This window comes from Argiope bruennichi, chromosome 11 (genome assembly GCF_947563725.1).
Source record: "Argiope bruennichi chromosome 11, qqArgBrue1.1, whole genome shotgun sequence".
NCBI lineage: Eukaryota > Metazoa > Arthropoda > Arachnida > Araneae > Araneidae > Argiope > Argiope bruennichi.
Window position 1 is genome coordinate 90,800,222 of NC_079161.1, and position 25,639 is coordinate 90,825,860.

General features: G+C 31.4%; 1 protein-coding gene across 2 annotated transcripts in view; it reads left to right on the forward strand.

Annotated features, from left to right (window-relative positions):
* LOC129956888 (muscle calcium channel subunit alpha-1-like) overlaps positions 1-25,639 on the forward strand; it is a 239,297-nt gene that overhangs the window by 203,826 nt on the left and 9,832 nt on the right. For both annotated transcript variants that reach the window (XM_056068900.1, XM_056068901.1), the window contains 6 exons: positions 241-368; positions 4,805-4,901; positions 7,560-7,761; positions 12,640-12,776; positions 14,139-14,249; positions 16,793-16,968. In XM_056068900.1, the coding sequence (XP_055924875.1) occupies positions 241-368; positions 4,805-4,901; positions 7,560-7,761; positions 12,640-12,776; positions 14,139-14,249; positions 16,793-16,968 (851 nt within the window). The remainder of the gene's footprint in view (positions 1-240; positions 369-4,804; positions 4,902-7,559; positions 7,762-12,639; positions 12,777-14,138; positions 14,250-16,792; positions 16,969-25,639) is intronic.

Here is a 25,639-nt window from a genome sequence, read left to right on the forward strand (position 1 = left end):
CTATATATACATAATTATATTAATTATAATTATTTAATAAAAAGTAACTAAAATAAATATTTTGTTGACCTAAGTAGAAATTGACTTAAATTTTTTTATATATATATTACTTGTTTTATTTACGAATACTGTTGCCTTTTGATTTTTTTTTTTTACAAATACTGTATTTTTTGCTTTTTTTTCTGTGTGTGAGTACTATATCTTTTGATTTAGTCAATTTTAATGATATGTTCTTTCCAGATTATTAACTTATTCGTTGCTGTCATCATGGATAATTTTGACTATCTAACACGCGATTGGTCAATTCTGGGTCCACACCATTTGGATGAGTTTGTAAGGCTGTGGTCAGAGTACGATCCAGATGCTAAGTAAGTTCTTTCTTAATTGTTTTGTATTGGATAATTTTTAAGAATTAAATGTTGTGAATTAGATGATTTCATTTTCATTTGTGTGTTTAGACTTTTCAGTATGTAGGTACGCCAAATGAAATTTTATAGTTGTTATGCGCCTTTGAATAATACGCCAAAATTAAATTTGATGATTAGATATTCTGAATTAAAAATCAGGACATTTGACTACCTGATGTTGGATATTTTTTGGTTTATGCTAAAAAATATGCAAATATATATAATTATAAAATTAAATTAAAATCAGATGGAAAAAATTAATTATAAAAATATTTTAAACTAGAAAATATCAATGAAGCATGTCTAATAAAACTCACATTTATTTCCATGACAGTAGTAATCTTGCATAAAATTTCGTAGTGGTAACATTGCAACACAATCTAGTGCACAGAGTGGTTGGTCTATTCTTTTAGAAACGCGTCATATTCCGGTCAACCGCAGCATAAAAATCTGCCTTTCAAAGGTGGTAAAATACGAAATAAACAATGGTTTCATTTTTCAACAATGAACTTTTATTCTAGAAGCTGAAATTCAGAATATATATATATATACAGGGTGGTCAAAAAAAACTTCCCCTGTATATGAAACCCTAGCGGCCTATCCACTCAACCAATCGAACCAAAATTTCAGACATGGTTGTTTGAAGGTATGCGCTGGAGATTGTGATGATTCTAAACAACGCAGAGCTCACGGTTACGGTTACAGTGAGAGAATTTCGAAATTTTCGAATGGCAACACCCACTTTTTCCTTGAGCAAATTGATCAGCGTATTGAAAAACCACAAATGACGTTGGAATGATTAACGTGTGACGAAAATTGCCGGCGAAAAGCAATACAGAGACAAAATAAAAAAAAGCTTTTATTGGAGTGGAAAGTTATAATTACAGGTTTTCAACGTGTTCTCCTTCGCAGGCGACAACGCATTGTATTCGGAAGATTGTGGACATCAATGTCGAACATAACATGAAAGAAGGAATCTGCATAACTTCACACGTGTTACGACATCTTGCAATTCTGACACATCTCGTAGACCAGACGTGTACACCTAAGATTTCAGATAACCCCAGAAGCAGAAATCCATAGATGTGTGGTCGGGGGATCGCGGTGGCCACGAAACCGCAAAGTTATGAGAGAACCAAAGTGTTGTTGCAGCACTGATCGAACACATAGGGTGACGTGTGGAGGAGCCCCATCTTGCATCCATACAATGTCACTAATGACATTTCGTTGCTGTTTTTACTGTTTAACCCTGTGAATTATGCAAAGTGCGTCAAAGCTCTTCCTCTCTGTGTTGTCATTAGTCCTTTATAATGATCTTCTTTGTAAATGATTTACGCCGCTAATTTTCGTCACACGCTAATCGTTTCAACGCCATTTGTGGTTTTTCAATACGCTGATCAATTTGCGAAAGGAAAAAGTGGATGTTGCCATTCGAAAATTTCGAAATTCTCTCACTGTAACCGTAACCGTGAGCTCTGTGTTGTTTAGAATCCTCACAATCTTCAGCGCATACTTTCAAACAACCATGTCTGAAATTTTGGTTCGATTGGTTGAGCTGATAGGCCGCTAAGGTTTCATATATAGGGGAAGTTATTTTTGGACCACCCAGTATATATATATATATATATATATATATATATATATATATATATATATATATCCATCGAGATGTAAAAAGGGAATTTATTGAAAAATATCCAGCAGTCCTGCCACCAAATGCACAAACGACTGTTCATTTTTGAAAAAGGGTTGATGTCATCATTTTCTCCATTCTGGATTTGATGTTTCACAGAATCATCCATATTATGATCCAACGAGAAAATGTCTATCACGATGTCAAACAGTAACCAATTTGAACTAAGAAACTTCTTTTCCTCCATTTTTATAAATATAAAGCCTAATTTTTCTTTTTTTCTTTTATTTTTCTAGTTTGTTGGATTGTGTTTTAAACAAATAATCTTGTTTACCTCAAAGCTGAGCCATTACATTGTCCATATCAAAATAAAAATTCTGCAACCGATTCAATCTCATTAATCTTTATTATTAATGATTATTTTTATTATTATTCTGATTTATTATTATTTTTTATTATTATTTTTCTGATGCAGTAAAAATCGTAACAATCCATAATTGAAATTACATTTCTGGTCACTTTTTGTATCCTGGACAAAGAGTCAAATTTCCAGATTATCTTGAATATTTGATCATTTTATACGTTTCTCTATAATGAGGGTTATTATTTAAAATTCATATTTTATCTAAGTTTTAAAAAATTAAATCGATCTAATCTTTTATAGTTGCCGTTTTCCTAAGATCCGATTTTCTGTAATTTCCAATGCATCATCTTAATGGGAACAAAGTTACACTTTTAAACTCATCGATGTACGCACTCCTATGTACTACAGACAGATACACGAGCTAGAAAATAGATTTCGCTGTATAATATTGCACTTGATTATTTCATAATATAAAGTATAAAGCGATTGAGAACTATTACAATCCTTTATTCTGAATCTATTACAAATCTTTATTATGCAGGGATTCTCAAACTTTTTAAAAATTTGTACCACAATAAATACGAATCAAATCATCATATACATAATTTTTAAATTATTTTTTACTGCACGGATTTCGTTGTCATCAGTTTCAATATGTCGAATCTTACCTTCATATATTAGGGTGTCCCATAAATTTCTTTCCTATTTCTAATATGAAATGAATACACAATATTTACTTTTTAAGATATTATTTATTTTATTATATAAGAACCCTTTTGCTCTATTACCTTCTTCCATCTCTCAGGAAGCCTCATTATGCCTTCTTTCCAAAATTGTTGTGTTTTGGACAAGAAATAATCCTCGAGGCGCGCTTTTATTTTGCTGATGGATTTAAAGCGCTTATTGCAAGAAAAATTTTTAAAGACAAAAAGAAGTAATAATCAGAAGGAGCGAGATCTGGAGAGAATGCAGGATGTGGTAAAATATCTCAATCAAACTGTAAGAACTTCTCTCCTACGATTACTGCAATATGTGGTCTCGCGTTGTCATGATGGAAAACATCGCCTTGTCGGTTCATTAATTCTGGCCTTTTTTGCTACAGCAGTTTTCAGTTGATCCAGTTGATGACAGTAGAATTTATTGTTTCACCTTGAGGAAGGAGTTCATTGAAAATTGCGCCTTTCCAATCCCACCAAATGAACAAAATAACTTTTTTTTTGGGGGGGGGAGTTAGCAAAGCTCTGGCACGACTGAAATCGATGACATAGACGGCTAATAGATAAGCCTGCATGTTTCCACAAGCAGAGCCAGATAAGGTCATTCTTAGCGCGATGAGAAAGAAACTTTTGGGACACCCTAATATATTCCAAGCTTTAGACGAGTAAATTGAAAGAAAGGTTACGCTTCTTCAAGTGAAATCCTTGAAAAAAAATTACTAATTTCAATATCAACTTCACTGACGTAACTAGCATGTGGCTACTACCATACGTGCTCATTGAAGAAGGTACCAAATATAGACATGTCTGCGTCTAAGCAGTAAAGTTAAAATTACTGTACCCGGTGTTTATCAGTTCCATTTCGCAAGTTTTTAAACTCCACTGGTCATTCGATCATCGTTGGGAACTTAATCTTTCCATGTTAATAACATATGTTTGCTGATCTATCTTTATCCGACTCAAAAACCTTCACAGTGAGAACATTAATTGCTCATATCTCCAATATCTAAATATTGATTCAGTTTTTCACATTTTGCCGCCAACTTGGCAGCTTTACTATTAGCTTTTCTTATCAAATTGGCAGGTTGTCGCTCGGTCTTTCTTCACATTTTTTCTTTATTTGATATTGCTGGACGGCCCATTACTATTTTTTTTAAAAAATGCAGGGTTTACATGTATATTCCTTTAATATTCAGAGAATTGATAACCGACAGAGACAAAAAATCTCCGTTTTATAGATAGATGAAATGTTAACACAAACAATGTATCTAAAAGTATAATTAACAATTAATATTATTTTAAATTCATTTGTTGTTAATTAAAGCTTTATTTTCTTTCTTTTTTTTTTTTTTTTTTTTTTGTTACCGTTTCAGTTTTTAAGTGCAATATAAATACTTGCTAAAATCTAATAAGAAATTTCACTAAATATTTCAAACAACATTGGCAAAACAAACCTCAAATATCATGAATCAGGTGATTTGCTATCCCAATCACAAAGCGAATGAAACGCAATGTTTTCATAAAATAATTTAAAAATTAGAGAGATAATTTCTTAAGTTTAAGGTAATTTTAATGTGCGTCTTGTAAGCGCAAAATATTGTGCGATATCGTAACAATGTTTTGTGGTAATAGGATGTGAATGTATTCTTTAAAAAAGTTTTAACATGCACTTTAATGTTTCTAGGGGGAGAATCAAGCATCTGGATGTCGTAACTCTGCTACGGAAGATCTCGCCTCCGTTGGGTTTCGGTAAACTATGTCCTCACAGAGTTGCCTGCAAGGTAACGCGAAGACTGCCATTTTCTTGTGATAATCTTTCGTAAATTTAATGCTCATTTTGCAGTTTCAGTTGTTTGTAAGGCAATAATCTTGATGTTTTGTTTTTAGGCACATTCTTTAATAGGAAGATTAACTATAGCAGTAATTCTCAATATTTGATTTCGAGAAATTTCTTATACAGTTTTTCGTACTCAAAACTACACCTTGTTTCAGAGGCTTCATACAATGCTTTGCTTATGCTATCCTGTAAAGAAGATAGAAAAGGAAATTTTGAATGAGTTTAATTTGATTTCTGAACTCTTGAAATTAAGTTAGATCGTGATATATTGAATAAAATACCCGGTTGAATTCATAGATGGACCTTCCAGCTAACGAAAGTGGATACTGGGGATTGAGATATTTCCAACAGTAAGAAAGTTATGAAAAAATGAGATTCAAAAAGGGATTTAAATTAAGAGAATTATTTCCTAATCATGATAATCAATTTATATACTAAAATTTTTTTGATAGCTTCCATTCCCTAACAAATAAGGGATTTGTTATTTTGTATTTAGTATACATTATTAAAGCTTCGTTATTCTAATCAAGAGACTATAACACCTAACTGCTCTTGCTTAATTATTGCAAGCATTTTACTAAGTTTTACCGAGATAGGTAATATTTTACCTCCATTTTCCCTTTCGACAAAAGAATTATTTTCCCCGTGCATGTACTTAAATACACATTTTGTTATTTTTCTTTAAAAATTTTCTTTCAAAAACTTTATTCATTATGTAATATCTTGATGCTTCAGCTGGATAAAAATACTCATCAACTTCTTCACAGTCATACAATACTAATTTTTTTGCAATATATCATTAATTGCAAAACATTTTCCATACTAAAGTAAAATAAAAAAAAAAGAGAGAAAGAGAAAACTTGCAAATACAAGACAATGGCCTAGTAACTGAAATATAGAGATTATAGATTACCCAAGCGCCACACTTAATGGTCTTTCTACATGTATTGAAACAGATAGCAGTCTGATGGAGCAACATCTGGTGAATGTAGCGAATGGGGCAACACGTGCCAACAAAATGATTCTAAAGTCTTTCACTGATTTAATGTGGGAAATCAACCTTATTGTACTTTTCAAGAAAAGCATCAGACAGAAAGTATCAGAAAGAAAAAATAATGTCATATCTCAGGCTCCACTTGCCTTCGTTACGGCTGTTCAGTAGGTAATTTTTGTATAGGCTAAATAACACTAATAATATGCATTTGAGGAAGAATAAAAATTTATTAAATAAATTTCAATAAATGTAATAATTATTCAGGTATATAAGTCTATGCAACACTATGCATTTCCTAAAATTTGGACCTGTAATAAGCTGGATACAGCTATTATAAATTTCCTTCCAATAATTTTTCCCGTAATACTTTCATTTTATTACAATTGCCAAAAACTTATCTTTACACAATTATGAAATATGTAAAATAATGAAATGAAAAATTATAAATAAAATGATGAAAATTATATATTGGGTGTATAAATATGACCTGGTCATTTTTTAAAGTAAAAAAAAATACAGTTATTTGTTATAAAATTAAAGATATATTTATTCAGTAATTTCCTCTAATAAACTACGTTTGCCATTTATGGGGCAATAAAAACATATTGTTATTTCGATGCAATTGTACCTAAATTTTGATATCTGCACTAGAAATGAAAATCTCTCTGGAAAGGTCACTCTACATGTATTGAAACACATAGCAGTCTGATGGAGCAACATCTGGTGAATGTAGCGAATGGGGCAACGCGTACCAACAAAATGATTCTAAAGTTTTTCACTGTTTTAATGTGGGAAATCAACCTTATTGTATTTTTGCCATTATCCAAACGTTTCGCTTTCAATGTGTCAATCAAAGTGATCATTTTTTGCTTGTATCATTCACCAGTGATGACTTCATCAAACAATGCTTCCAAATGTATTCTTTATATTTTTGATTTACAGTACTTTTTGTCACGTATAATGAGATCATCATTTTTAGACTACCAAAACTATCGTTTTCAGATTGCATTCGATGGGGCACGTTGAACATGAATGTGCAACAACAGCCCATGTTGGACAGACATTTGTTTTTCTTTAGAAGGTTAAATAAAGTGACATAACTTTCCTCAAATGTTATTTGGCACAAACATCGATATGTTTTTTAAAATATATATATATAATATTAAATATTAACCAGTGGTCACACAAAAATTTTTAAATGTTGTCATACCTTTCAAATACAATTTCACGATTTTTATTGCAAGAAAATAATGCTATTAATGTCATCTATTTAAAAATGGTCACAATCACATTTACATATTCAATGTTTTAAGGCATTTCGAAAAGAAATGTTCTGGCTCGTCTTTACTACTGTCTGCGGCGTAAATTCCGATCGATAATCGATAGAAAATCCTCAATAATTAATAACTTGTCATTTTCTTTTCTAAATTTACATTTTGTCAGCTCCAAAACTTTAAAAATACAAGAACAGAGATAAACATTATTAAAAAAATCATTATAAGTGTTCAATTAAACACATAATGAACACTATAAGTGTGTTGGCAAGAATGCAATAGCATTACTGACGACTCGTGAAGCTACTTGACTTTTTTATTTTTCGTTCTCTAGCGTTTGGTTTCCATGAACATGCCACTCAACAGCGACGGGACGGTGAATTTCAACGCTACGCTCTTCGCTGTGGTGCGAACGTCCTTGAAGATCAAAACGGAAGGTAACATAGATGAGGCCAACGAAGAGCTGAGAGCCATCATCAAAAAGATATGGAAGAGGACGAATCCAAAGCTTCTGGATCAAGTGGTACCTCCTGCAAGTAAGGCAAAAACCCTCTTCTGTGGCGCTATTTGTTCGTCTCATGAACTAAAAACTCTACTTTTAAGATCTTCAGTAGAGTTTTCAGTTCTTAGTGTGCCTGGAGCTAGACTTCAAAAATTCTCAATCAACTAAATAATACCAAATTTGGTCCATATGCCATTCCAATCATGAGATTTTTATTTATGCAATAAAAAAAAAACTTAATATCAATTTAAACCAGCAACTGCACTATGTTAGATTTATTTACTTGAAAAAAAAAACTGTGTGTGTGGTCTCCCTAAAACTTTCCCGCATACTCTATAATAAGATTCCCATGCCTGAGAATGACTTCCATGGCACTGACCTGCAATAGTTACGAAATATTAACTTTTGGCTTGAATTTAGCATTCTTATTGAATCTGCAATAGTCACGAAATATTAACTTTTGGTTTGAATTTAGCATTATTATTGTATCTGCAATAGTTACGAAATATTTATTGGCTTGAATTTAGCATTATTATTGAATCTGCAATAGTTACGAAATATTTATTGGCTTGAATTTAGCATTCTTATTGAATCTGCAATAGTTACGAAAATTAACTTTTGGCTTGAATTTAGCATTCTTGTTGAATCTGCGATAGTTACGAAATATTAACTATTGGCTTGCATTTAGCATTCTTATTGAATCTGCAATAGTTACGAAATATTAACTATTGGCTTGAATTTAGCATTCTTATTGAATCTGCAATAGTTACGAAATATTAACTATTGGCTTGAATTTAGCATTCTTATTGAATCTGCAATAGTAACGAAATATTAACTTTTGGCTTGAATTTAGCATTCTTATTGAATCTGCAATAGTCACGAAATATTAACTTTTGGCTTGAATTTAGCATTATTATTGAATCTGCAATAGTTACGAAATATTTATTGGCTTGAATTTAGCATTCTTATTGAATCTGCAATAGTTACGAAATATTAACTTTTGGTTTGAATTTAGCATTATTATTGAATCTGCAATAGTTACGAAATATTTATTGGCTTGAATTTAGCATTATTATTGAATCTGCAATAGTTACGAAATATTTATTGGCTTGAATTTAGCATTCTTATTGAATCTGCAATAGTTACGAAAATTAACTTTTGGCTTGAATTTAGCATTCTTGTTGAATCTGCAATAGTCACGAAATATTAACTTTTGGCTTGAATTTAGCATTCTTGTTGATTCTGCGATAGTTACGAAATATTAACTATTGGCTTGCATTTAGCATTCTTATTGAATCTGAAATAGTGACGAAATATTAACTATTGGCTTGAATTTAGCATTCTTATTGAATCTGCAATAGTAACGAAATATTAACTTTTGGCTTGAATTTAGCATTCTTATTGAATCTGCAATAGTAACGAAATATTAACTTTTGGCTTGAATTTAGCATTCTTATTGAATCTGCAATAGTTACGAAATATTAACTTTTGGCTTGCATTTAGCATTCTTATTGAATCTGAAATAGTGACGAAATATTAACTTTAGGCTTGAATTTAGCATTCTTATTGAATCTGCAATAGTTACGAAATATTAACTATTGGCTTGAATTTAGCATTCTTATTGAATCTGCAATAGTAACGAAATATTAACTTTTGGCTTGAATTTAGCATTGCTATTGAATCTAACATTCCAACCTTGGCTAGTTATTTGGCAATCAATCCCTGGCGTGCTATTAATAGTATACAAATAAAGGAATTTTTGTTTTAAAAATGTTTTTCAACCGACTAAAGCAAAATTTGGCACAAAACTGCACTTGTTGTTACAAAATTTCATACCAAATTTGATATATTTAAGTCATAGCGTTATTGAACTATCGCGTTTACATGTTTCTGAAAGTGCAGACCTCCAAATAGTCCTCCAACATACTTGGATTTGGTTCACAATTTGAAAGGTGTCTAAATTATAGATGTTAAACCTGTGTACTGAATATTATCTATCTAACTCTCTTTGTTTTGTAGTTATCGTGTTGACTTATATTCGAACAGCGAGACAAATGTACTTCCTCAGAACAGATTTTACACAAAATTTGTTTGAAAGTGGCAAATTTGGTGTGAATACCATATACCAAATTTTGATCGTCTAGCTCAAAACTTTTTTGAGGTATCTTTGTTACAGGCAGAAAGACGCATATTTTCCAAAAATGTATTTTTCGAACTCAGGGAGATCTAAAACACGGAGATTCGTCAAAATCCCGAGTTCGAATTTCATGGCGTTTATTATACTTTATCTATACTACTTATAAGAGAAAGTAAAAATGTGCAGCTATCCCAATTTCCGTTATGAATTTCGCTGGGATAACATTGACTTACGTAGTTCAATAAGTTGTTTAAGAAGTGCATTACTCTAATCAGATCTGTAGTTTGGATCTGTTGTGCAACAGAATGCAGAAACCTTAATGTCGATTTATCGAACTTGTATTATTAAGCATTTTTTAAGATGGTTAGATTATGAGAGTTCTCCTTGTATAACATTCATTTCAGGAGATCTCACAATAAAACAAAATCACTGTGTATATGTAAAAATTGAATACAGTTATTATCTGCTCGTCGCTAAAATATTCCTATAGAGTTTGTTTAGCACATAATTCAACATGAGAAGCTACTATATTTTGCATGGATAAATTGTTAACAATTTTATCATTATTCAGAGTGTAAATTTAATGGAATATTTATTAAAACGATATTAAAATAAAACTTATGATGGGAAAAATAATATGTGTATTTCTATCAAAATGAGTGTCGCTTCATATTGCAGTTGATTACATGAATCGAAATTCCTTAATGGGAGTAGTATTTTTATATTGAAAGTAAGTTGTAGAAAAGTTGATTGTATTTGACAGAATAAATGTTTCAGAATAAATGTTTGAATGGATAAATGTTTCATGATCGAAATCTTTCATACCTGTTTATGGCCATCTGACATCACAAGTTTAGATATGGCTTCATTTAGTTTAGTTTTTGTTCGGAACTGTGAATGTGTTTGTTTATATACTTTCTAAAAATAAGGGAGCTGTAATCATACATAAAGCTTCACAGTAAAACCTCTATACTTACTTTTTAATTTCCATATTTACAATAGAGAGTACTCATTCATTAGCACGACCTTTTAGTATTAGTTGGGAGATCTTTTCTGGTAAATATGTTATTGTATGTCATTATAATACCAATCTTGAAAAATCAAGAACTATAGAAATTTCAGAATATTTTCTGGTGTTCATCCAATTTGTGACAATTAAGTTCTAAAAATTCCCATTCTTTTTTGCCAAAATCCTGTATTTCCTTCCTGGTTTCCTCGGAAGGTTTCTGAGTATTGTTTTACAAGTAGGTAACGAATGGATTCCCATAATTTACAGAATCATTTTTCAGACTTATTTTGCGTTTGGTTTGTAAGGGAAGTTTTCTATTTAAGATTGCTATCACTTTTCATGTGCTAGAAAGTTACAAAGAGTGATTAGATTTAGAGCATTCGTGCAGTAAAGTGTTTCCAACCCTATTGAAAAAACCATTTGACGATTGATAGTTTAGCGTTACACGATAGAACAATGTGTTAGCGCAAGATTTGAATTTAAAAAAACAGTTTTTTTTTCCTTTAATTTTTTATGTTTTTATTGAATCGTAAAATACACAGGATAGGGTCATGTATGTAATAACACATAGGACAAATAACCTCCACATCTTTGCTGGTATGTACACACACGTTTATCGAAATTTTCCGTTAACATTTTGCATAAATGTGACTGAATTTCGTTGATGCAGGGTTTAATTTCCTCCTTCAATGCACGCGTGCCTGTTGGTATAGACCTTTGTCTTCAAATAACCCCATAAAAAGAAATCCAATGATGTTAAATCGATTTAGTGGGACAAATATCAAAATTTCGAACTGTGGCTACCAAACTTTCATTATTTTTGGAATACTGTTCAACATTGAAAACTTATTGTTATATCGTGTAATGCTATAATTTTTACATATCCTAAACTATCAGCCGCCAATGGTTTTTTAAAAGTGTTTTCAACACTTTACTGCACGAATGGTGACAAATTCAAATCTTTCATTAATTTTGGGACACTTTATTACATGGTCTCTAAAAATAATACAATTTTGTTTATACAGAGTATTCTTTTAATATTAAAATCTGCATTTATTCCTTTTATTTTTTCATACGGATACTGATGCAAAAATAATTCAATAGATTAAACGAGCTTAAATTTATATAATACTCTTCTTCAATAAAACGGATGTTGAATTAGGACTCTAAAAGACTTACTTTAAAGGCTTTTTAATGTTAAATGAAGGTTTTCATTTTGTCATTGTGTCTTGATATAATAGAGCAATTAACTCTTTGCACTCGAATATCTTCTCTCAATCACCATTCAAGACAGTGCATCATATTGTCATCTTATTTATTTATTTATTTAATTTTAATTGTTAAAAATACCTGCAGAATCTTAAAAAGATCTAGATTCATTTTTCAGAGAAATTGAACTTAAAGTAGTTAGTTACATACATTTATTTTTTGGTGTAATATATAGGTCAATGTATTAAACGAATAATTATGCATCAAATTATCCTTCCGAGTGCAAAGGTGTAAAATATTTTAATGTAATTCCATTTATAGACAATAAAAAATAGCAAAATTTTAGACTTGATAGCAAAGTGTGATGTCACTCACCTTTCAGCAAAATCAATGAACTTCGATTTCACTAACTCCGTATAAACCTCTGCCCTTTATTATTTTTCACTGCCAGTGTTTTAGGAGATAAGCTATCATTGAAAGTAATAAAAAAGTGATAAAATAAAATTGTGTTAGAAAAAAATCGCATAACCTTGAAATGAAATCTTTTCTCTCCCCAGCGGACGAAGACGTGACCGTTGGCAAATTCTATGCCACCTTCTTGATCCAGGACTACTTCAGGAGATTCAAGAAGAGGAAAGAGGAACGAGAGAAGGCCCTCGGAGATGGAAGCGAGGAGAGCACGGTGGCCTTGCAGGTAAGATGTGCCTTTCACCAAGCTCTCACGCTATGAAATTTAGCCCGTCCCCCCAAACCCTTGAAAATCAGTAAAATACCTTTGCATTCAATATCGATGAGTCCCATTCTTTCAGGGTTGGACAGTAGTCATTATATATATGGTCAAGAAATGTTAACAGGTCGTTGGGAGTCCATTAAGATTACAAAACACTGATGTTTTGCCCGTCCTATTACTCTACATCGTTATGCGACTGCACTATAGCAAATTCGTTGTCAAACTAAATGAGGAGAGTTTTAAAAATAATTGCCAATGATTGGATCATTTATTTATTTTAATGATTTTTTGGGTTGATTCGCTTTTGCTCAGTTATTTTCAATAAGTTATAATTCAATGTAAAAAAGTTAGTATAATAGCAAAATCTTTATTGAGAAACGCGCTATTGAAATACAATTTATAAAACATTAATGATTTTTAATGTGAATTAACAGTAAAAATAGGATGGATAATTTTTATTTTGTTTTACTCAGACGATATATCTGTTAGAATTAGCTAACCTCTAAGAAACTTTATTAATTATGCGTATATATGTAACGATATTTTTGAATCTAAATTCATTCTTAATTAATTTCCTAATTTTTCATTTTAAATTAGCCCATATTAACTTAATCTTAAAGTGTTCCCTTATTTCCTGATCCAATTTCTTCTTTTTATTTAATTATTTTTAACATGCGCTCTAGAAAACCGATAACTTTAGCATATTCTCACGCTCTGAGTGAAGCGATAAAATTCCAGTATGCTTACAAAGGTCTTTTAAAGATAAAATACCTATCAAGATACTGAGGTAAAATCACTAAAGGGACAAATTTACGTCTCTTTGCTTGTGTATCGCAATGTAAACAGACGTGAGTTATCATCACTTCTTATTTATATCAATTCAGATTTTTCTGAAAAGAAACTGAAATAAATCTGTTGAAATTCCTGCTTAACGTTTAAACTTGTTGGAAATTTGCATATTTTTATGAAGTAATAACTTAACTAGCTAATTAACTTCTAATAAGGGAATAAATTAACTAATAATTAATATATTAAATGGGTTATTAATATATTTACTATCCCTTGCCACTTATCAAATGCTTTGTTTTTCAAAATTGAGCTATAGGTAATTACACTTCTACAAGCAATTTTCTCTCTCGAAATAATTTTTGAAGTAAATTCATAATATAATTTCTGTTTCATTAACTGATGCATAATCATGATTAAGAAAAATCCAATAATAATTGTGTCAGGAACAATTTACCATGATACGAAAATGAATAATCTAAAAATCTCTAAATAGCTAACTAATATATAGTAGTGGTAACTGATATTTCTTTTTTATAGGCTGGGCTTCGTACTCTCCACGAGGCTGGTCCCGAGCTCAGGCGAGCCATCTCCGGGAATCTGGAAGATGACGACTTTGACGATGGGCCGGACATCCTGCCCATGCACAGGGTTAGAAAATTAATATATTCGTCTCGAATCTTTTTATAGCTGCACTTTTTATATTGGACTGTCCTTTATTGGCTAGTGATAGGTTTTTCTTGTACAAATGCAGAATAAGGCATTTGAGATCTCATACCATCATATGTGAATCTAGTACATAAAAGTCTGGCATGATATGCTTTAGCTGTCTAAGAGGGTGGATGCCAAATCAAGTGGTAATCAAAAGTATGATTCCAAATGACAACATCTCCCTTAAATAGGTTTATTTATAGCCCCAAAAGGAATACGTGAATAAATAAAGAAAAGTAAATAATTATATTTGCCCATTTACTCAAATAGTTCATGAAGTCAAAATTTTGAAACTCATTCAAAAATAGAACGAGGCAATTGAATATAAATTATTATTAAAAATAATTCCTTGAAAAATAGCGTCTTATTACTGTTGTTTATCAGAATACTAGTAAAAAGAAGATTTATCAATGTGGGATATTCGAAGTGTAAAAAGATCTAAAACACTTCGGTTCAGCACTACATAGCAGAACACATTATGGATAGTGATAATTTTAACACAATATTAAAATACGTTGAAAATTTAGAAATATATTTAAAAAATGATGGAAAAGATTTCTAGCCTTTTACCAATAGTTTGAAGATTCTTTGAACTTTTGATGGCCGTTGCTTTCTTATGCAACAGGTGGATAGTTAATGAGTATAACAGCCAGTCCCAATAATCCCTCTTTATACAGTTTAGTTTTATGGTAACGGGGTGACTGGATGTCATTAAAAAAACATTGGTCATTATTAAATCTTACACACTGGTCTTCTGGTCTGGGTGCTTCAACCAGACGATTTAAGATAAAAATCTGTTATTGCATTGAGTTGTTAAAATTTTGATATCGTTTTTCTTTTATAAAATAAATGCCGTGATTTATTTTAATAATTAATTATTCGAAGAATAACTTCTATAGAATTTATTTTAAATTCATTGAAAGATACGTTTGGCTGAATTGATCTATTATTCGGTACAGTCAACCTTTACTTGTTAACCAATTTTTTTTTTACCTTTATTGGGTTTATTTTAATCATTGACTGGTACAACAACGACAAACAAAATCACATGTTGTCTTTAAATCTCAGAAAAACCGAACTGATAGCAAGAAAAACTATCTGCTTCCATTTAATGATATTGTTTCGACGTTCAAATTTAATAAATAGATTTTAGTTTTTACATCTAAATCATTCAGCCTACTGTAATTAATGCACTTACATTTCTCATAATGACAATATAAATGCGATACGAATACGATATTTTAATTGCAAAAAATTTGTCCACCGAGTTCCTCTGTGTGATATTAGTTTTAGTGTCAGTGAAAAGAAGAGCTATCGCTGAAAAAAGGGTTCCAGTTTGTATATCCTGGAAATATACCATCCATAGCGAAATAGATTCCAAAGAAACTGCTTCACAGGATTGCTCCAGTTTCGTAACGAGTTAGGACAACTGTCAGCATACGATCTTGCTATACCCAGTTCTAGAAAAAGGCCTAGAGCAGTAATTGACAACATTTATATAAATTTTCCGTCTCTAAAAGACCTAGGACCAATCTGGGGGATTAAGTTTTTCTAAATTATTTCTTTTTTGACCTTAGATAGCTACAAAAAGATACAAGCGTGAAATTTTTCTGAAATTTTTTTCGAAAATAATGAACCAAAATAGTTCATTAAACCAGTACCCATAGTAAAGCACATGCAATGTAAATCCATTTGAGTTCTCTTTCCTCCATAAATAATTAAAATATTATATCTTCATTAATAATTTTATCATAACAAATATATAAATAATTATATCAAATTTCCAGACGTTAGGGCTTTATGCGCTCGTCTAAACGAGTTCAATTAATTTTAATTAATTGATTAATCTTTCCCTTAAACTTACTAATTGTAATTGCTATTCCAAATGATGATGTTGGTGTGCTCATGATCATTTTGTCACACCGTGAAACTCCGAAACATCATAACTTTGCCGTTGCTTTCGCACAGGATTGTTATTGTTATCTTCTATATGTATAGATAACCAATGTCCAGTGCCATATGCATATGGATAGATAACCTAACTCTAGTGCCATCTGCTCTATGGATAGATATCCTATCACCCATGCCATCTGCTATATGGATAGATAACCTATCACCCATTCCATCTGCTATATGGATAGATAACCTGTCTTCCATGCCATCTGCTATATGGATAGATAACCTGTCTTCCATGCCATCTGCTATATGGATAGATAACCTGTCTTCCATGCCATCTGCTATATGGATAGATAACCTGTCTTCCATGCCATCTGCTATATGGATAGATAACCTATCACCCATGCCATCTGCTCTATGGATAGATAACCTATCTCAAGCGAGAACACATGACCCTTGTGTAGCCAGAAAAGTGATGAATCACTATTGACACATAAATTTCAATGCTCAGAGTATTTTTAAAAATTCCACCGTTATTCATTTGAATTAAATACAATATCTCAATAATTTAAATTTTGTATTTGCAGAGGAACCACATGCTGTTTGGTAACATCTGGGGGAAAGGCGGCAAACAATCGAATGCCCGGGGCCCAGGTCGCTCTCACGCTAAGGTATCTCCTGTCAACACGCTCAACCTTGTCAGTCCCATGCACAGGGCTGCAATGCCCAACCACTATGTGCTCTCCAGGGACTCACAATCCAGGTAACAAACTTTGCCCAAAAGCGATGCACAATGTTGATACCTACTTGAAAGTAGCATAATATGAAAAATTAATCAATCAATGCACAATTATCCTTTATTTCACAATCTGTTAAGATTTCAATTTTCGTTACAGATATATATTAATAAGATATTCGTTATCGAAGTTTCTACTTCTTGTCGTTAATGATAAAAAAATAAACTATCAAATGAGAAATATATATATAGATACACAAAAATATTTAAAAAGTAACAGTAGTTAATAAAATTAGAAAATATTAAAAATTGACAGTAATTAATAAAATAAAATAAATAAGTTTAATAGAGTTTTATTTAATTTTTTTTACCAGTGGTATTTCATTATCTTAAAATTTTTTTCTTTCTTCAATTATTTTCTTCATTAGATATGTTATATCAAAAAAAGTATGCTTAATAAGAAAAAAAAATTTTTTTATTATTTTTTTGTCTTTTTTCCAATAATTACATTTTAAAGCTTAGTTAGATGCGTAAGTTTCCACATGGATATAAATTTAAAATTATTTAATACTTTGCTAATCCTTAAATTATTTTTATAACTAATTTTTACTTTTTTTTCTCTCAAATTGTGGATTCTAGACAGTCATTGTTGCATTTCATCACAAAAAAAATTTACATGCTTCCTTGTATTGCGAATGTTCAGTGTTGCATCGTTATCTTTAAATAACATTCAAGCAGTTAAATTATGTTACTTATCATAAATTTCCTTCTAAAATCACTTCTTGTATATCCATTCTCTACGTTGGAGAATTGCTCTTTAAAGGTTCATTTCATAATTAAATATACTGCATTTTTTAACATTTACATGGAATTCAGATAGAAGAAAAATAACTTTTCTACATTCAAATAAATATAATACGATAAGAATACGAAATAGGATTAAGTATATAAATAATTTTATTATACTTGTTGAAACACCTTATAGATAACTCACAAGCAGAAAAAAATAAGCAAATTCTACACTGTGTATACCCAATATTTTAAAAAGAAAATTAATGTTCGAACCGGAGCATGTATTACAGGAGTACTATTAGCTTATAATAAAGTTTTTGCACTATCCAATCTGAGAATGCTCGCAATGCCGGTAATAATGAATTTTCGAAACGTAAACATTAATATTTCTAGAACAAAATTCTAACTGAAATGTGTTCCGAAGCTCCTACTGTTGACAAGTACAATTTTGGAAGCCTTCTGTTTATAGTACTGCGTATTCGGGAGTTCATTTTATATAATCGATGATTCGAAATGGTATTAGTGATGAATTTTCGAAGCATAAAACTTTATAATTCTAGAATAAAATTTTAACTAAAATGTGTCTCGAGGCTCCTTTTACTGACAAGTACCCCTTTATCAGCCTCAGAGCTTCTGATTATAGTACTGTGTATTCGGGAGATCATTTTATATAATCGATGATTCGAAATGGAAGTAATGAGGAATTTTCGAAGCATAAAACTTTATAATTCTAGAATAATATTTTAACTGAAATGTGTCTCGAGGCTCCTTTTGCTGACAAGTACCGCTTTATCAGCCTCAGGGCTTCTGATTATAGTACGGAGTATTCAGGAGATCATTTTATATAATCGTTGATTCGAAATGGCAGTAATGATGAATTTCGGAAGCATAAAACTTTATAATTCTAGAATAATATTTTAACTGAAATGTGTCTCGAGGCTCCTTTTGCTGACAAGTACCCCTTTATCAGCCTCAGGGCTTCTAATTATAGTACGGAGTATTCAGGACATCATTTTATATAATCGTTGATTCGAAATGGCAGTAATGAGGAATTTTCGAAGCATAAAACTTTATAATTCTAGAATAATATTTTAACTGAAATGTGTCTCGAGGCTCCTTTTGCTGACAAGTACCGCTTTATCAGCCTCAGGGCTTCTGATTATAGTACGGAGTATTCAGGAGATCATTTTATATAATCGTTGATTCGAAATGGCAGTAATGAGGAATTTCGGAAGAATAAAACTTTATAATTCTAGAATAATATTTTAACTGAAATGTGTCTCGAGGCTCCTTTTGCTAAAAAGTACCCCTTTATCAGCCTCAGGGCTTCTAATTATAGTACGGAGTATTCAGGACATCATTTTATATAATCGTTGATTCGAAATGGCAGTAATGAGGAATTTTCGAAGCATAAAACTTTATAATTATAGAATAATATTTAAACTAAAATGTGTCTCGAGGCTCCTTTTGCTGACAAGTACCCCTTTATCAGCCTCAGGGCTTCTGATTATAGTACGGAGTATTCAGGAGATCATTTTATATAATCGTTGATTCGAAATGGCAGTAATGATGAATTTCGGAAGCATAAAACTTTATAATTCTAGAATAATATTTTAACTAAAATGTGTCTCGAGGCTCCTTTTGCTGACAAGTACCCCTTTATCAGCCTCAGGGCTTCTAATTATAGTACGGAGTATTCAGGACATCATTTTATATAATCGTTGATTCGAAATGGCAGTAATGAGGAATTTTCGAAGCATAAAACTTTATAATTCTAGAATAATATTTTAACTAAAATGTGTCTCGAGGCTCCTTTTGCTGACAAGTACCCCTTTATCAGCCTCAGGGCTTCTAATTATAGTACGGAGTATTCAGGACATCATTTTATATAATCGTTGATTCGAAATGGCAGTAATGATGAATTTCCGAAGCATAAAACTTTATAATTCTAGAATAATATTTTGACTAGAATGTGTCTCGAGGTTCCTTTTGCTGACAAGTACGCCGTTATCAGCCTCGGTGCTTCTGATTACAGTATGGTGTATACAAGAGGTAATTTTATATGAAATTGATTATTCTAGAATCAACAAATTTTTTTTCTACAACTACCCTAGTTTTCGAAGTAAAAATCTTCGAAGATGCTGCACAAAAGAATCTGTTTTATTAATTATTTTCAAATGAATATCAGAAATATTTTAACACTCAATTTCGTCATTAGGAGCGTTGCAAAATCAGTTTAATTTCCAAGGTTTGTCACTAGAAGTGCTGTAAATCTGAGATAATTGCAAACACACAGTTTTATTCTTCAAGATATTTGCCATGATAAGTGCTACAGTTATTTTCAGATTATAGCTATTGACAATAGTCATTTCTTTCATAATTTTAGATTTCTTCCTTTGAATTTGATTTCGCTTTTTCAGATGTATAGCATGCACCTTAAAATATATTGTCATGATAAAAAGTAAATTAATCTTCTTTTTTATTAATCTAAATTTTTCGAACTGAACGATGCGACATTGAACATTATTCCAGTAAATGACTGAAATATACTGGAATTGTAGTTCATAATATGAATATATTATGAACTACAATTATATAAAATTTTATTTTTTGATGATTTATTGTATAAAACATTGCTATTTATGTTTATTTTATTGATGTGCAGTCAAGTGTAAAAATCCCCTGACGTTGTTACTCACCATCCCTCAAGATTTTGTGTTGTTCACCCTTTGATGTTTGTATGAGTTTGATCAAGAATGCATGATTCATTTAGCATGAAGTTTTTTAAAGTTTCCTTTTCTTGCATGAGGTATGTACAAAGTTGGAGCACCTTAAGATTTTTTTTTTATTTTGCTTGTGTTTTTATTAACAAATTTTATTTGTAAAAAAAAAAAACATCCTACCGTTTTTTAAGTTTTGACTTGTAATATATTTTTTTACGTTAAAATTGACATTATATCCTATTACAAGGCGTTTACCATTCATTTTGAAAACATATATATATTTTTAATTCATCGCGTTCTTAGTATTTTTCGAATGAATGTTAAGTTTTCATTTCAAATTGTATTATTTTATTTTTGATCAGAGGATTTCATTAATTTTTATCCATTTTCTTTTATTTTTCTCCTGAAATATTAATTTTCTATATCCCAAATTCTTATGGAAAATAAATGTCAAAAAAATGTTTTATGCAGGTTTTAATCATCACTTCCTATTCTATGAGATGTGATTAAGTTATGACAATGTATGAAAGCTTTTTCAGACTTTTCTGACGAATTAAATAAATAATAAATCTTATACAATGAAAGTTGGAGATACCAAAAACACTAACGCCTGTTAATTTTTCTCATTCTAACCACCAATTATATTAATATAATAAAAAAATACATAAAATGTATTTGCTAAAAGCAAAAAAGTATAATTATAAAAGTCATAAGAACATCTTAGAAAGCTTTTACTTAAAATGTAAACTATCCCCAGTTGCAATCTGAATAAGCTTTCTTGGAAAGCTTCTCAGATTGCAACTGGAGAATAATGAAAAGCTTTTTCATTCTCCTCTTGGTCACATCTTTCTTCAATAACTTTCTCACCTTCTCTTCTATCTCTTCCGCTTCCCCTGCACTCTTTCTGCAGCACCCTTTGTGCAAGTGATATGCACCTCCACGTCCCCTCTTCCTCCGTATGCCACCGGTCCCTCCAGGGATCCTCTGAAGACAACTCACATCGCGGGAGCACCACCTCACTAGGATTGCACCTCCTAGGCTCCTGGATCACGCCAATCTCCATGGCGGAGTAGGGACTTTCTCTATCTCTATCACTGTTCTTTATATTTTCTTAGCACCTGACTTTTCTTTAACTATATACTTTCTATATCTGTACTATTCTATTATTTCCTTTCTTTCTTCTTTTTCCTCATAACGTCAAACTCTTTTCTATAGATCTGGTTACACAATGGGGTAAACAACTAATTAAATATTTGATATTAAGTAGAATATCCAGAAAATAAATTCCATGGTAATTTATGCCACAGTTCTCTGCTTCCATCACAGGAGGGTGCATGTGATACGATTATTTTCAGTTGTCTTCTAAACAGGTACATCGATGTTAGGTGACACAGTGACGCATAAGTTTTGCAGTGAGTTAAGATAATATTTAGGAAAATTTATATACTCTATAGTGTGAAGTGTGCGTGCTCATTCATACGATTTCTGAATAAATGGAATAGTCAGCCAGCCGACTCTCCGACTCGCCACAAAGGCACACGGATTTAAACCATAAAATTGAATGACCGGATCTCCGCAAACAGCAACACTGGCTGGAACTGTGGTTGAGTCCTAATGGCCATCACTGGCCACAGTACAACCCTCCCCGAAGGAAGTACGTCCCGTCATCGATTTGAGGAGTCAGATCCCCCACCTATTTGTGTACCCTCCAGAGTGGCGAGATCCAACCATCATGCCGGAAGCATCTCATCCTCATTTCGAGGTGCCCCCCGGGGGTCTGAATAAATGGAATAAATCAATAACCGAAAATAATCGCCACTAATTGCCAAGGCAATATGTACTGTGAAAGAATCGCGAATGCATTAATATTGCGTAGTGCAATTAAAGTAAGTAGCTTGGCATCGTTTTCATCTACGACGAAACTCATGTCCATACAATTGCTACAACGCAAAAATTTACTGAGTTTGACTGCGAAGTAGCCTCTTTTATTTCCTTTACAAAGCAGACTGTTTGTTTTCACCTCGTTTTGTTTAAGATCTTTCTTTTTAGTAAGAGGTTCCATACTGACTGAGCCAACGTTATCATGTGGATATTATAACACTATTTATTGTTCTTCGATATAGAGATACAGCATATGGTTTCCCAGTATAATATTTTTATAAATCTGTAATGTTGCTTCTTAGCACAGTTAGCTCTATTGCAGGAAATATAGTTTTACGATCAGCTTTATTGCATGCTGACAGGAGGCCGGATCAATGATCCCGGGCTTGGGCGACGAATTTGAAAACTGAGGACAAAATAGAAGACACTAGAATCATCTGGAATTTGGGCGATAGGATTAATAGAAGGCGAGTTATGCTTGATTGTCGAGTACCTTCTGTGCCCTGCTTCGGAACTATAAAAAATTGGAAGTTCGACGCAAAGTCGGTTGTATAGTGAGTTAACGTTGAATTAGTTCAACGAAGTGCAAACGTTGAGTGGATCTCAAGCAATTAGTGGATTGAGAATAAGTACCGTGCACCGGGTTTTGGAGATAAGTATTGAAGCAGCATCGAGTCGTGTGTGGAGTAGCCGGTCGTATAGTAGTGAATCGGCAGTTGTGTACAGCCAAAGCAAGAAGACAGTGGAGAATAGCAGGCGTTTGGAGAGTCCTTAGTGAATAGCTACGTAGATTCCCTCCTCCTGCTGAGTTCTGTCTGGTCGCTTGTGTGCTGTGACTGTTTTTACTACTGATTACTATTTATGGGCTGATGTTTGTTCTAAGAGTGCTGCTGTGTATTTCTTGTGTACGTCTTGACTGTGTTTTGCTGCCTGTGTATTCCTGTTAATAAATATCATTATTTGTTATTGAGGCCAGCTGACTCTTACACCATACTCTCACTACATTGGACCTGCCGAATGAGAAAATTAATTTCTATAACAATATGTTTCTGGGCAAAAAAAAAAAAAAAAAAAAAAAGTGCAAGGCATGTATCTTAGTTGAAAATAAATAATTTTGTTCTTAAATATCTTATTTCCTTTTAACTGACCATTGGATCTCATTTTCTGGATATTCTAAATATTTATGTAAATTTAGTGAAGTATTAGATTTCCTACTTGAAAATTTGAAACATAGCCGATTTTGGACTTCTTTATTTTCTACCCATTGCGGATATTTTTTTCTAGTTTGTAAACAGAAAATAATACGCTAACTCTGTGTGGTTAAGATTCTATTTCGTTTTGTAATCATATTATAAAAAGGTTCCTTTATTAGTGTAAATAAAACCACTCTTATAAAGATACAAAAATTAGCCTTTTCAATTTGAATAAATATAAACAATACTTAATGTTATAAACATTTTTATATCATATCAAAATACACATTACATACTAAACTTGCTTTATATAACTTTTTTTTAATGTACTCTCAATTCCTTAGTGAATTTTATAGAAATTTCATAATGTAAAGTCTACACTTTTATTTTTTTAAAGTACAAATTTCTAATAGTATTTCTGATTATTTTTTAAATTGAAAGGCCTAATTCTGTGTTATATAAACCGGGTTTATTAGTTAGACTTTATATATTATATCTATAGTATTTAATATAGGATAAATGAACGATAAAGTATCTGCTGCTTACAGACTGAACAAGGATTTTGCTTTCAACGATCATTGACTAAAAATTAAAATAGAGTAAATCTGACATCGAACAACCAATATGCCTCTCAGACATCTTGTCATATTATTTTGAATTTCAAATGATGATTTTAAGATCCGTTAAATCTGAATGGTAAACGATTTTTCTATTTCACGAACGTGTTTAATATTTCAAACTCTTGCACGATTTCATTTAGAATAAGATATCCATGTACTCATATTACCATTTTGGCTACATTATAATCATATTGACGTTTTTGTCTTTCACATAACAACTGCTCTTGTTTCGTGTACTGATGAAATCTTTTATCCATATTTGTAAGTATTCACTAAGAGCTTAAATATGCTTTAGGTATTGTGGTAAAATAATAAACACATATTTAAAATGTATTAACTATATTTTCATTGTTATCTATATTTGGCGAAATTACATTAGCTGTACAAAAAAATTGTGAAAATCTGGACGATGTTTTCACGGTGATAATAATCAGAAAACCAGCGGGAGTGGTCTCCGTAAAACTTCCTCGCATTATAATAAGCGTGTCAGTCTAGAGAACGCCGTTCATGGCACTGGCGCGCAATAGTTATGAAATATTAACTTTTGGCGTGAATTTGGCATTTTTACTGAATCTATCGTGTCATCCTTGGCGAGCTATTTGGCGATTCATCCCTGGTTTGCAGTTAATAAGCATCCGAAAATCGAATTTGTAGTTTAGACACATTTTTCACAACCAATTCAAGCAAAAATTTGACACAAAACTGTACTTGTAGTCATAAAATCCCATACCAAATTTGACATATTTAACTTTACATGTTTCTGAAAGTACAGAAACTTGTAAAACATGCAAACATACGACAAACAATCAACCCTTTGTTGAATCCGACTAACTCTTATAAGAAATATAGTGATATTTGTGCTAAATAGAAAATATGTGATCTAAATAGAAATTTTCAAAAACATTCGTCGTGGATATAATTGACTGCTTATTGACTAATTTGATATACCTATTCCAAGTAATATTGCAATGCAATGCAAATGGAACATGAAATGTAATTTAAAACATTTTAACTCTTGAATGTTTGTTACTTAACATAAGAGTTATTAACTGAAGATATTCTAGAATAATACAACTTGCATGAATTGTTGATATACTTTGCTTATTTAAACTTACTTATTAAAATTAGATCGTATATATGAATGTATTATTTTTATACATATTTAACCACACTTAACTATAAATGGTGTACTTACTTTTTATATGCATGTGATATTTATGTGTTTGCGTTAAAAAACTAACTTAAAAATGTTTATGTAAGTGTATTGTTTAAATTGCCACTAACATTACTGTAACAAAAGGTTAACTTCATCAGGGATGTTTTTCTTTTGAGTTTCCGCTGACTTCCGCTGATTTGACTGAAAAAATGTTTAAAAAAATTTACACATTGACTTTTTTAAATCTCCCTATCTTCCTCAAGTCTGTTATTCCATCAGTTTTACAAGTGATGGGATTATGATTCCAATGAATTGCAATCTTCTTACAAAAAA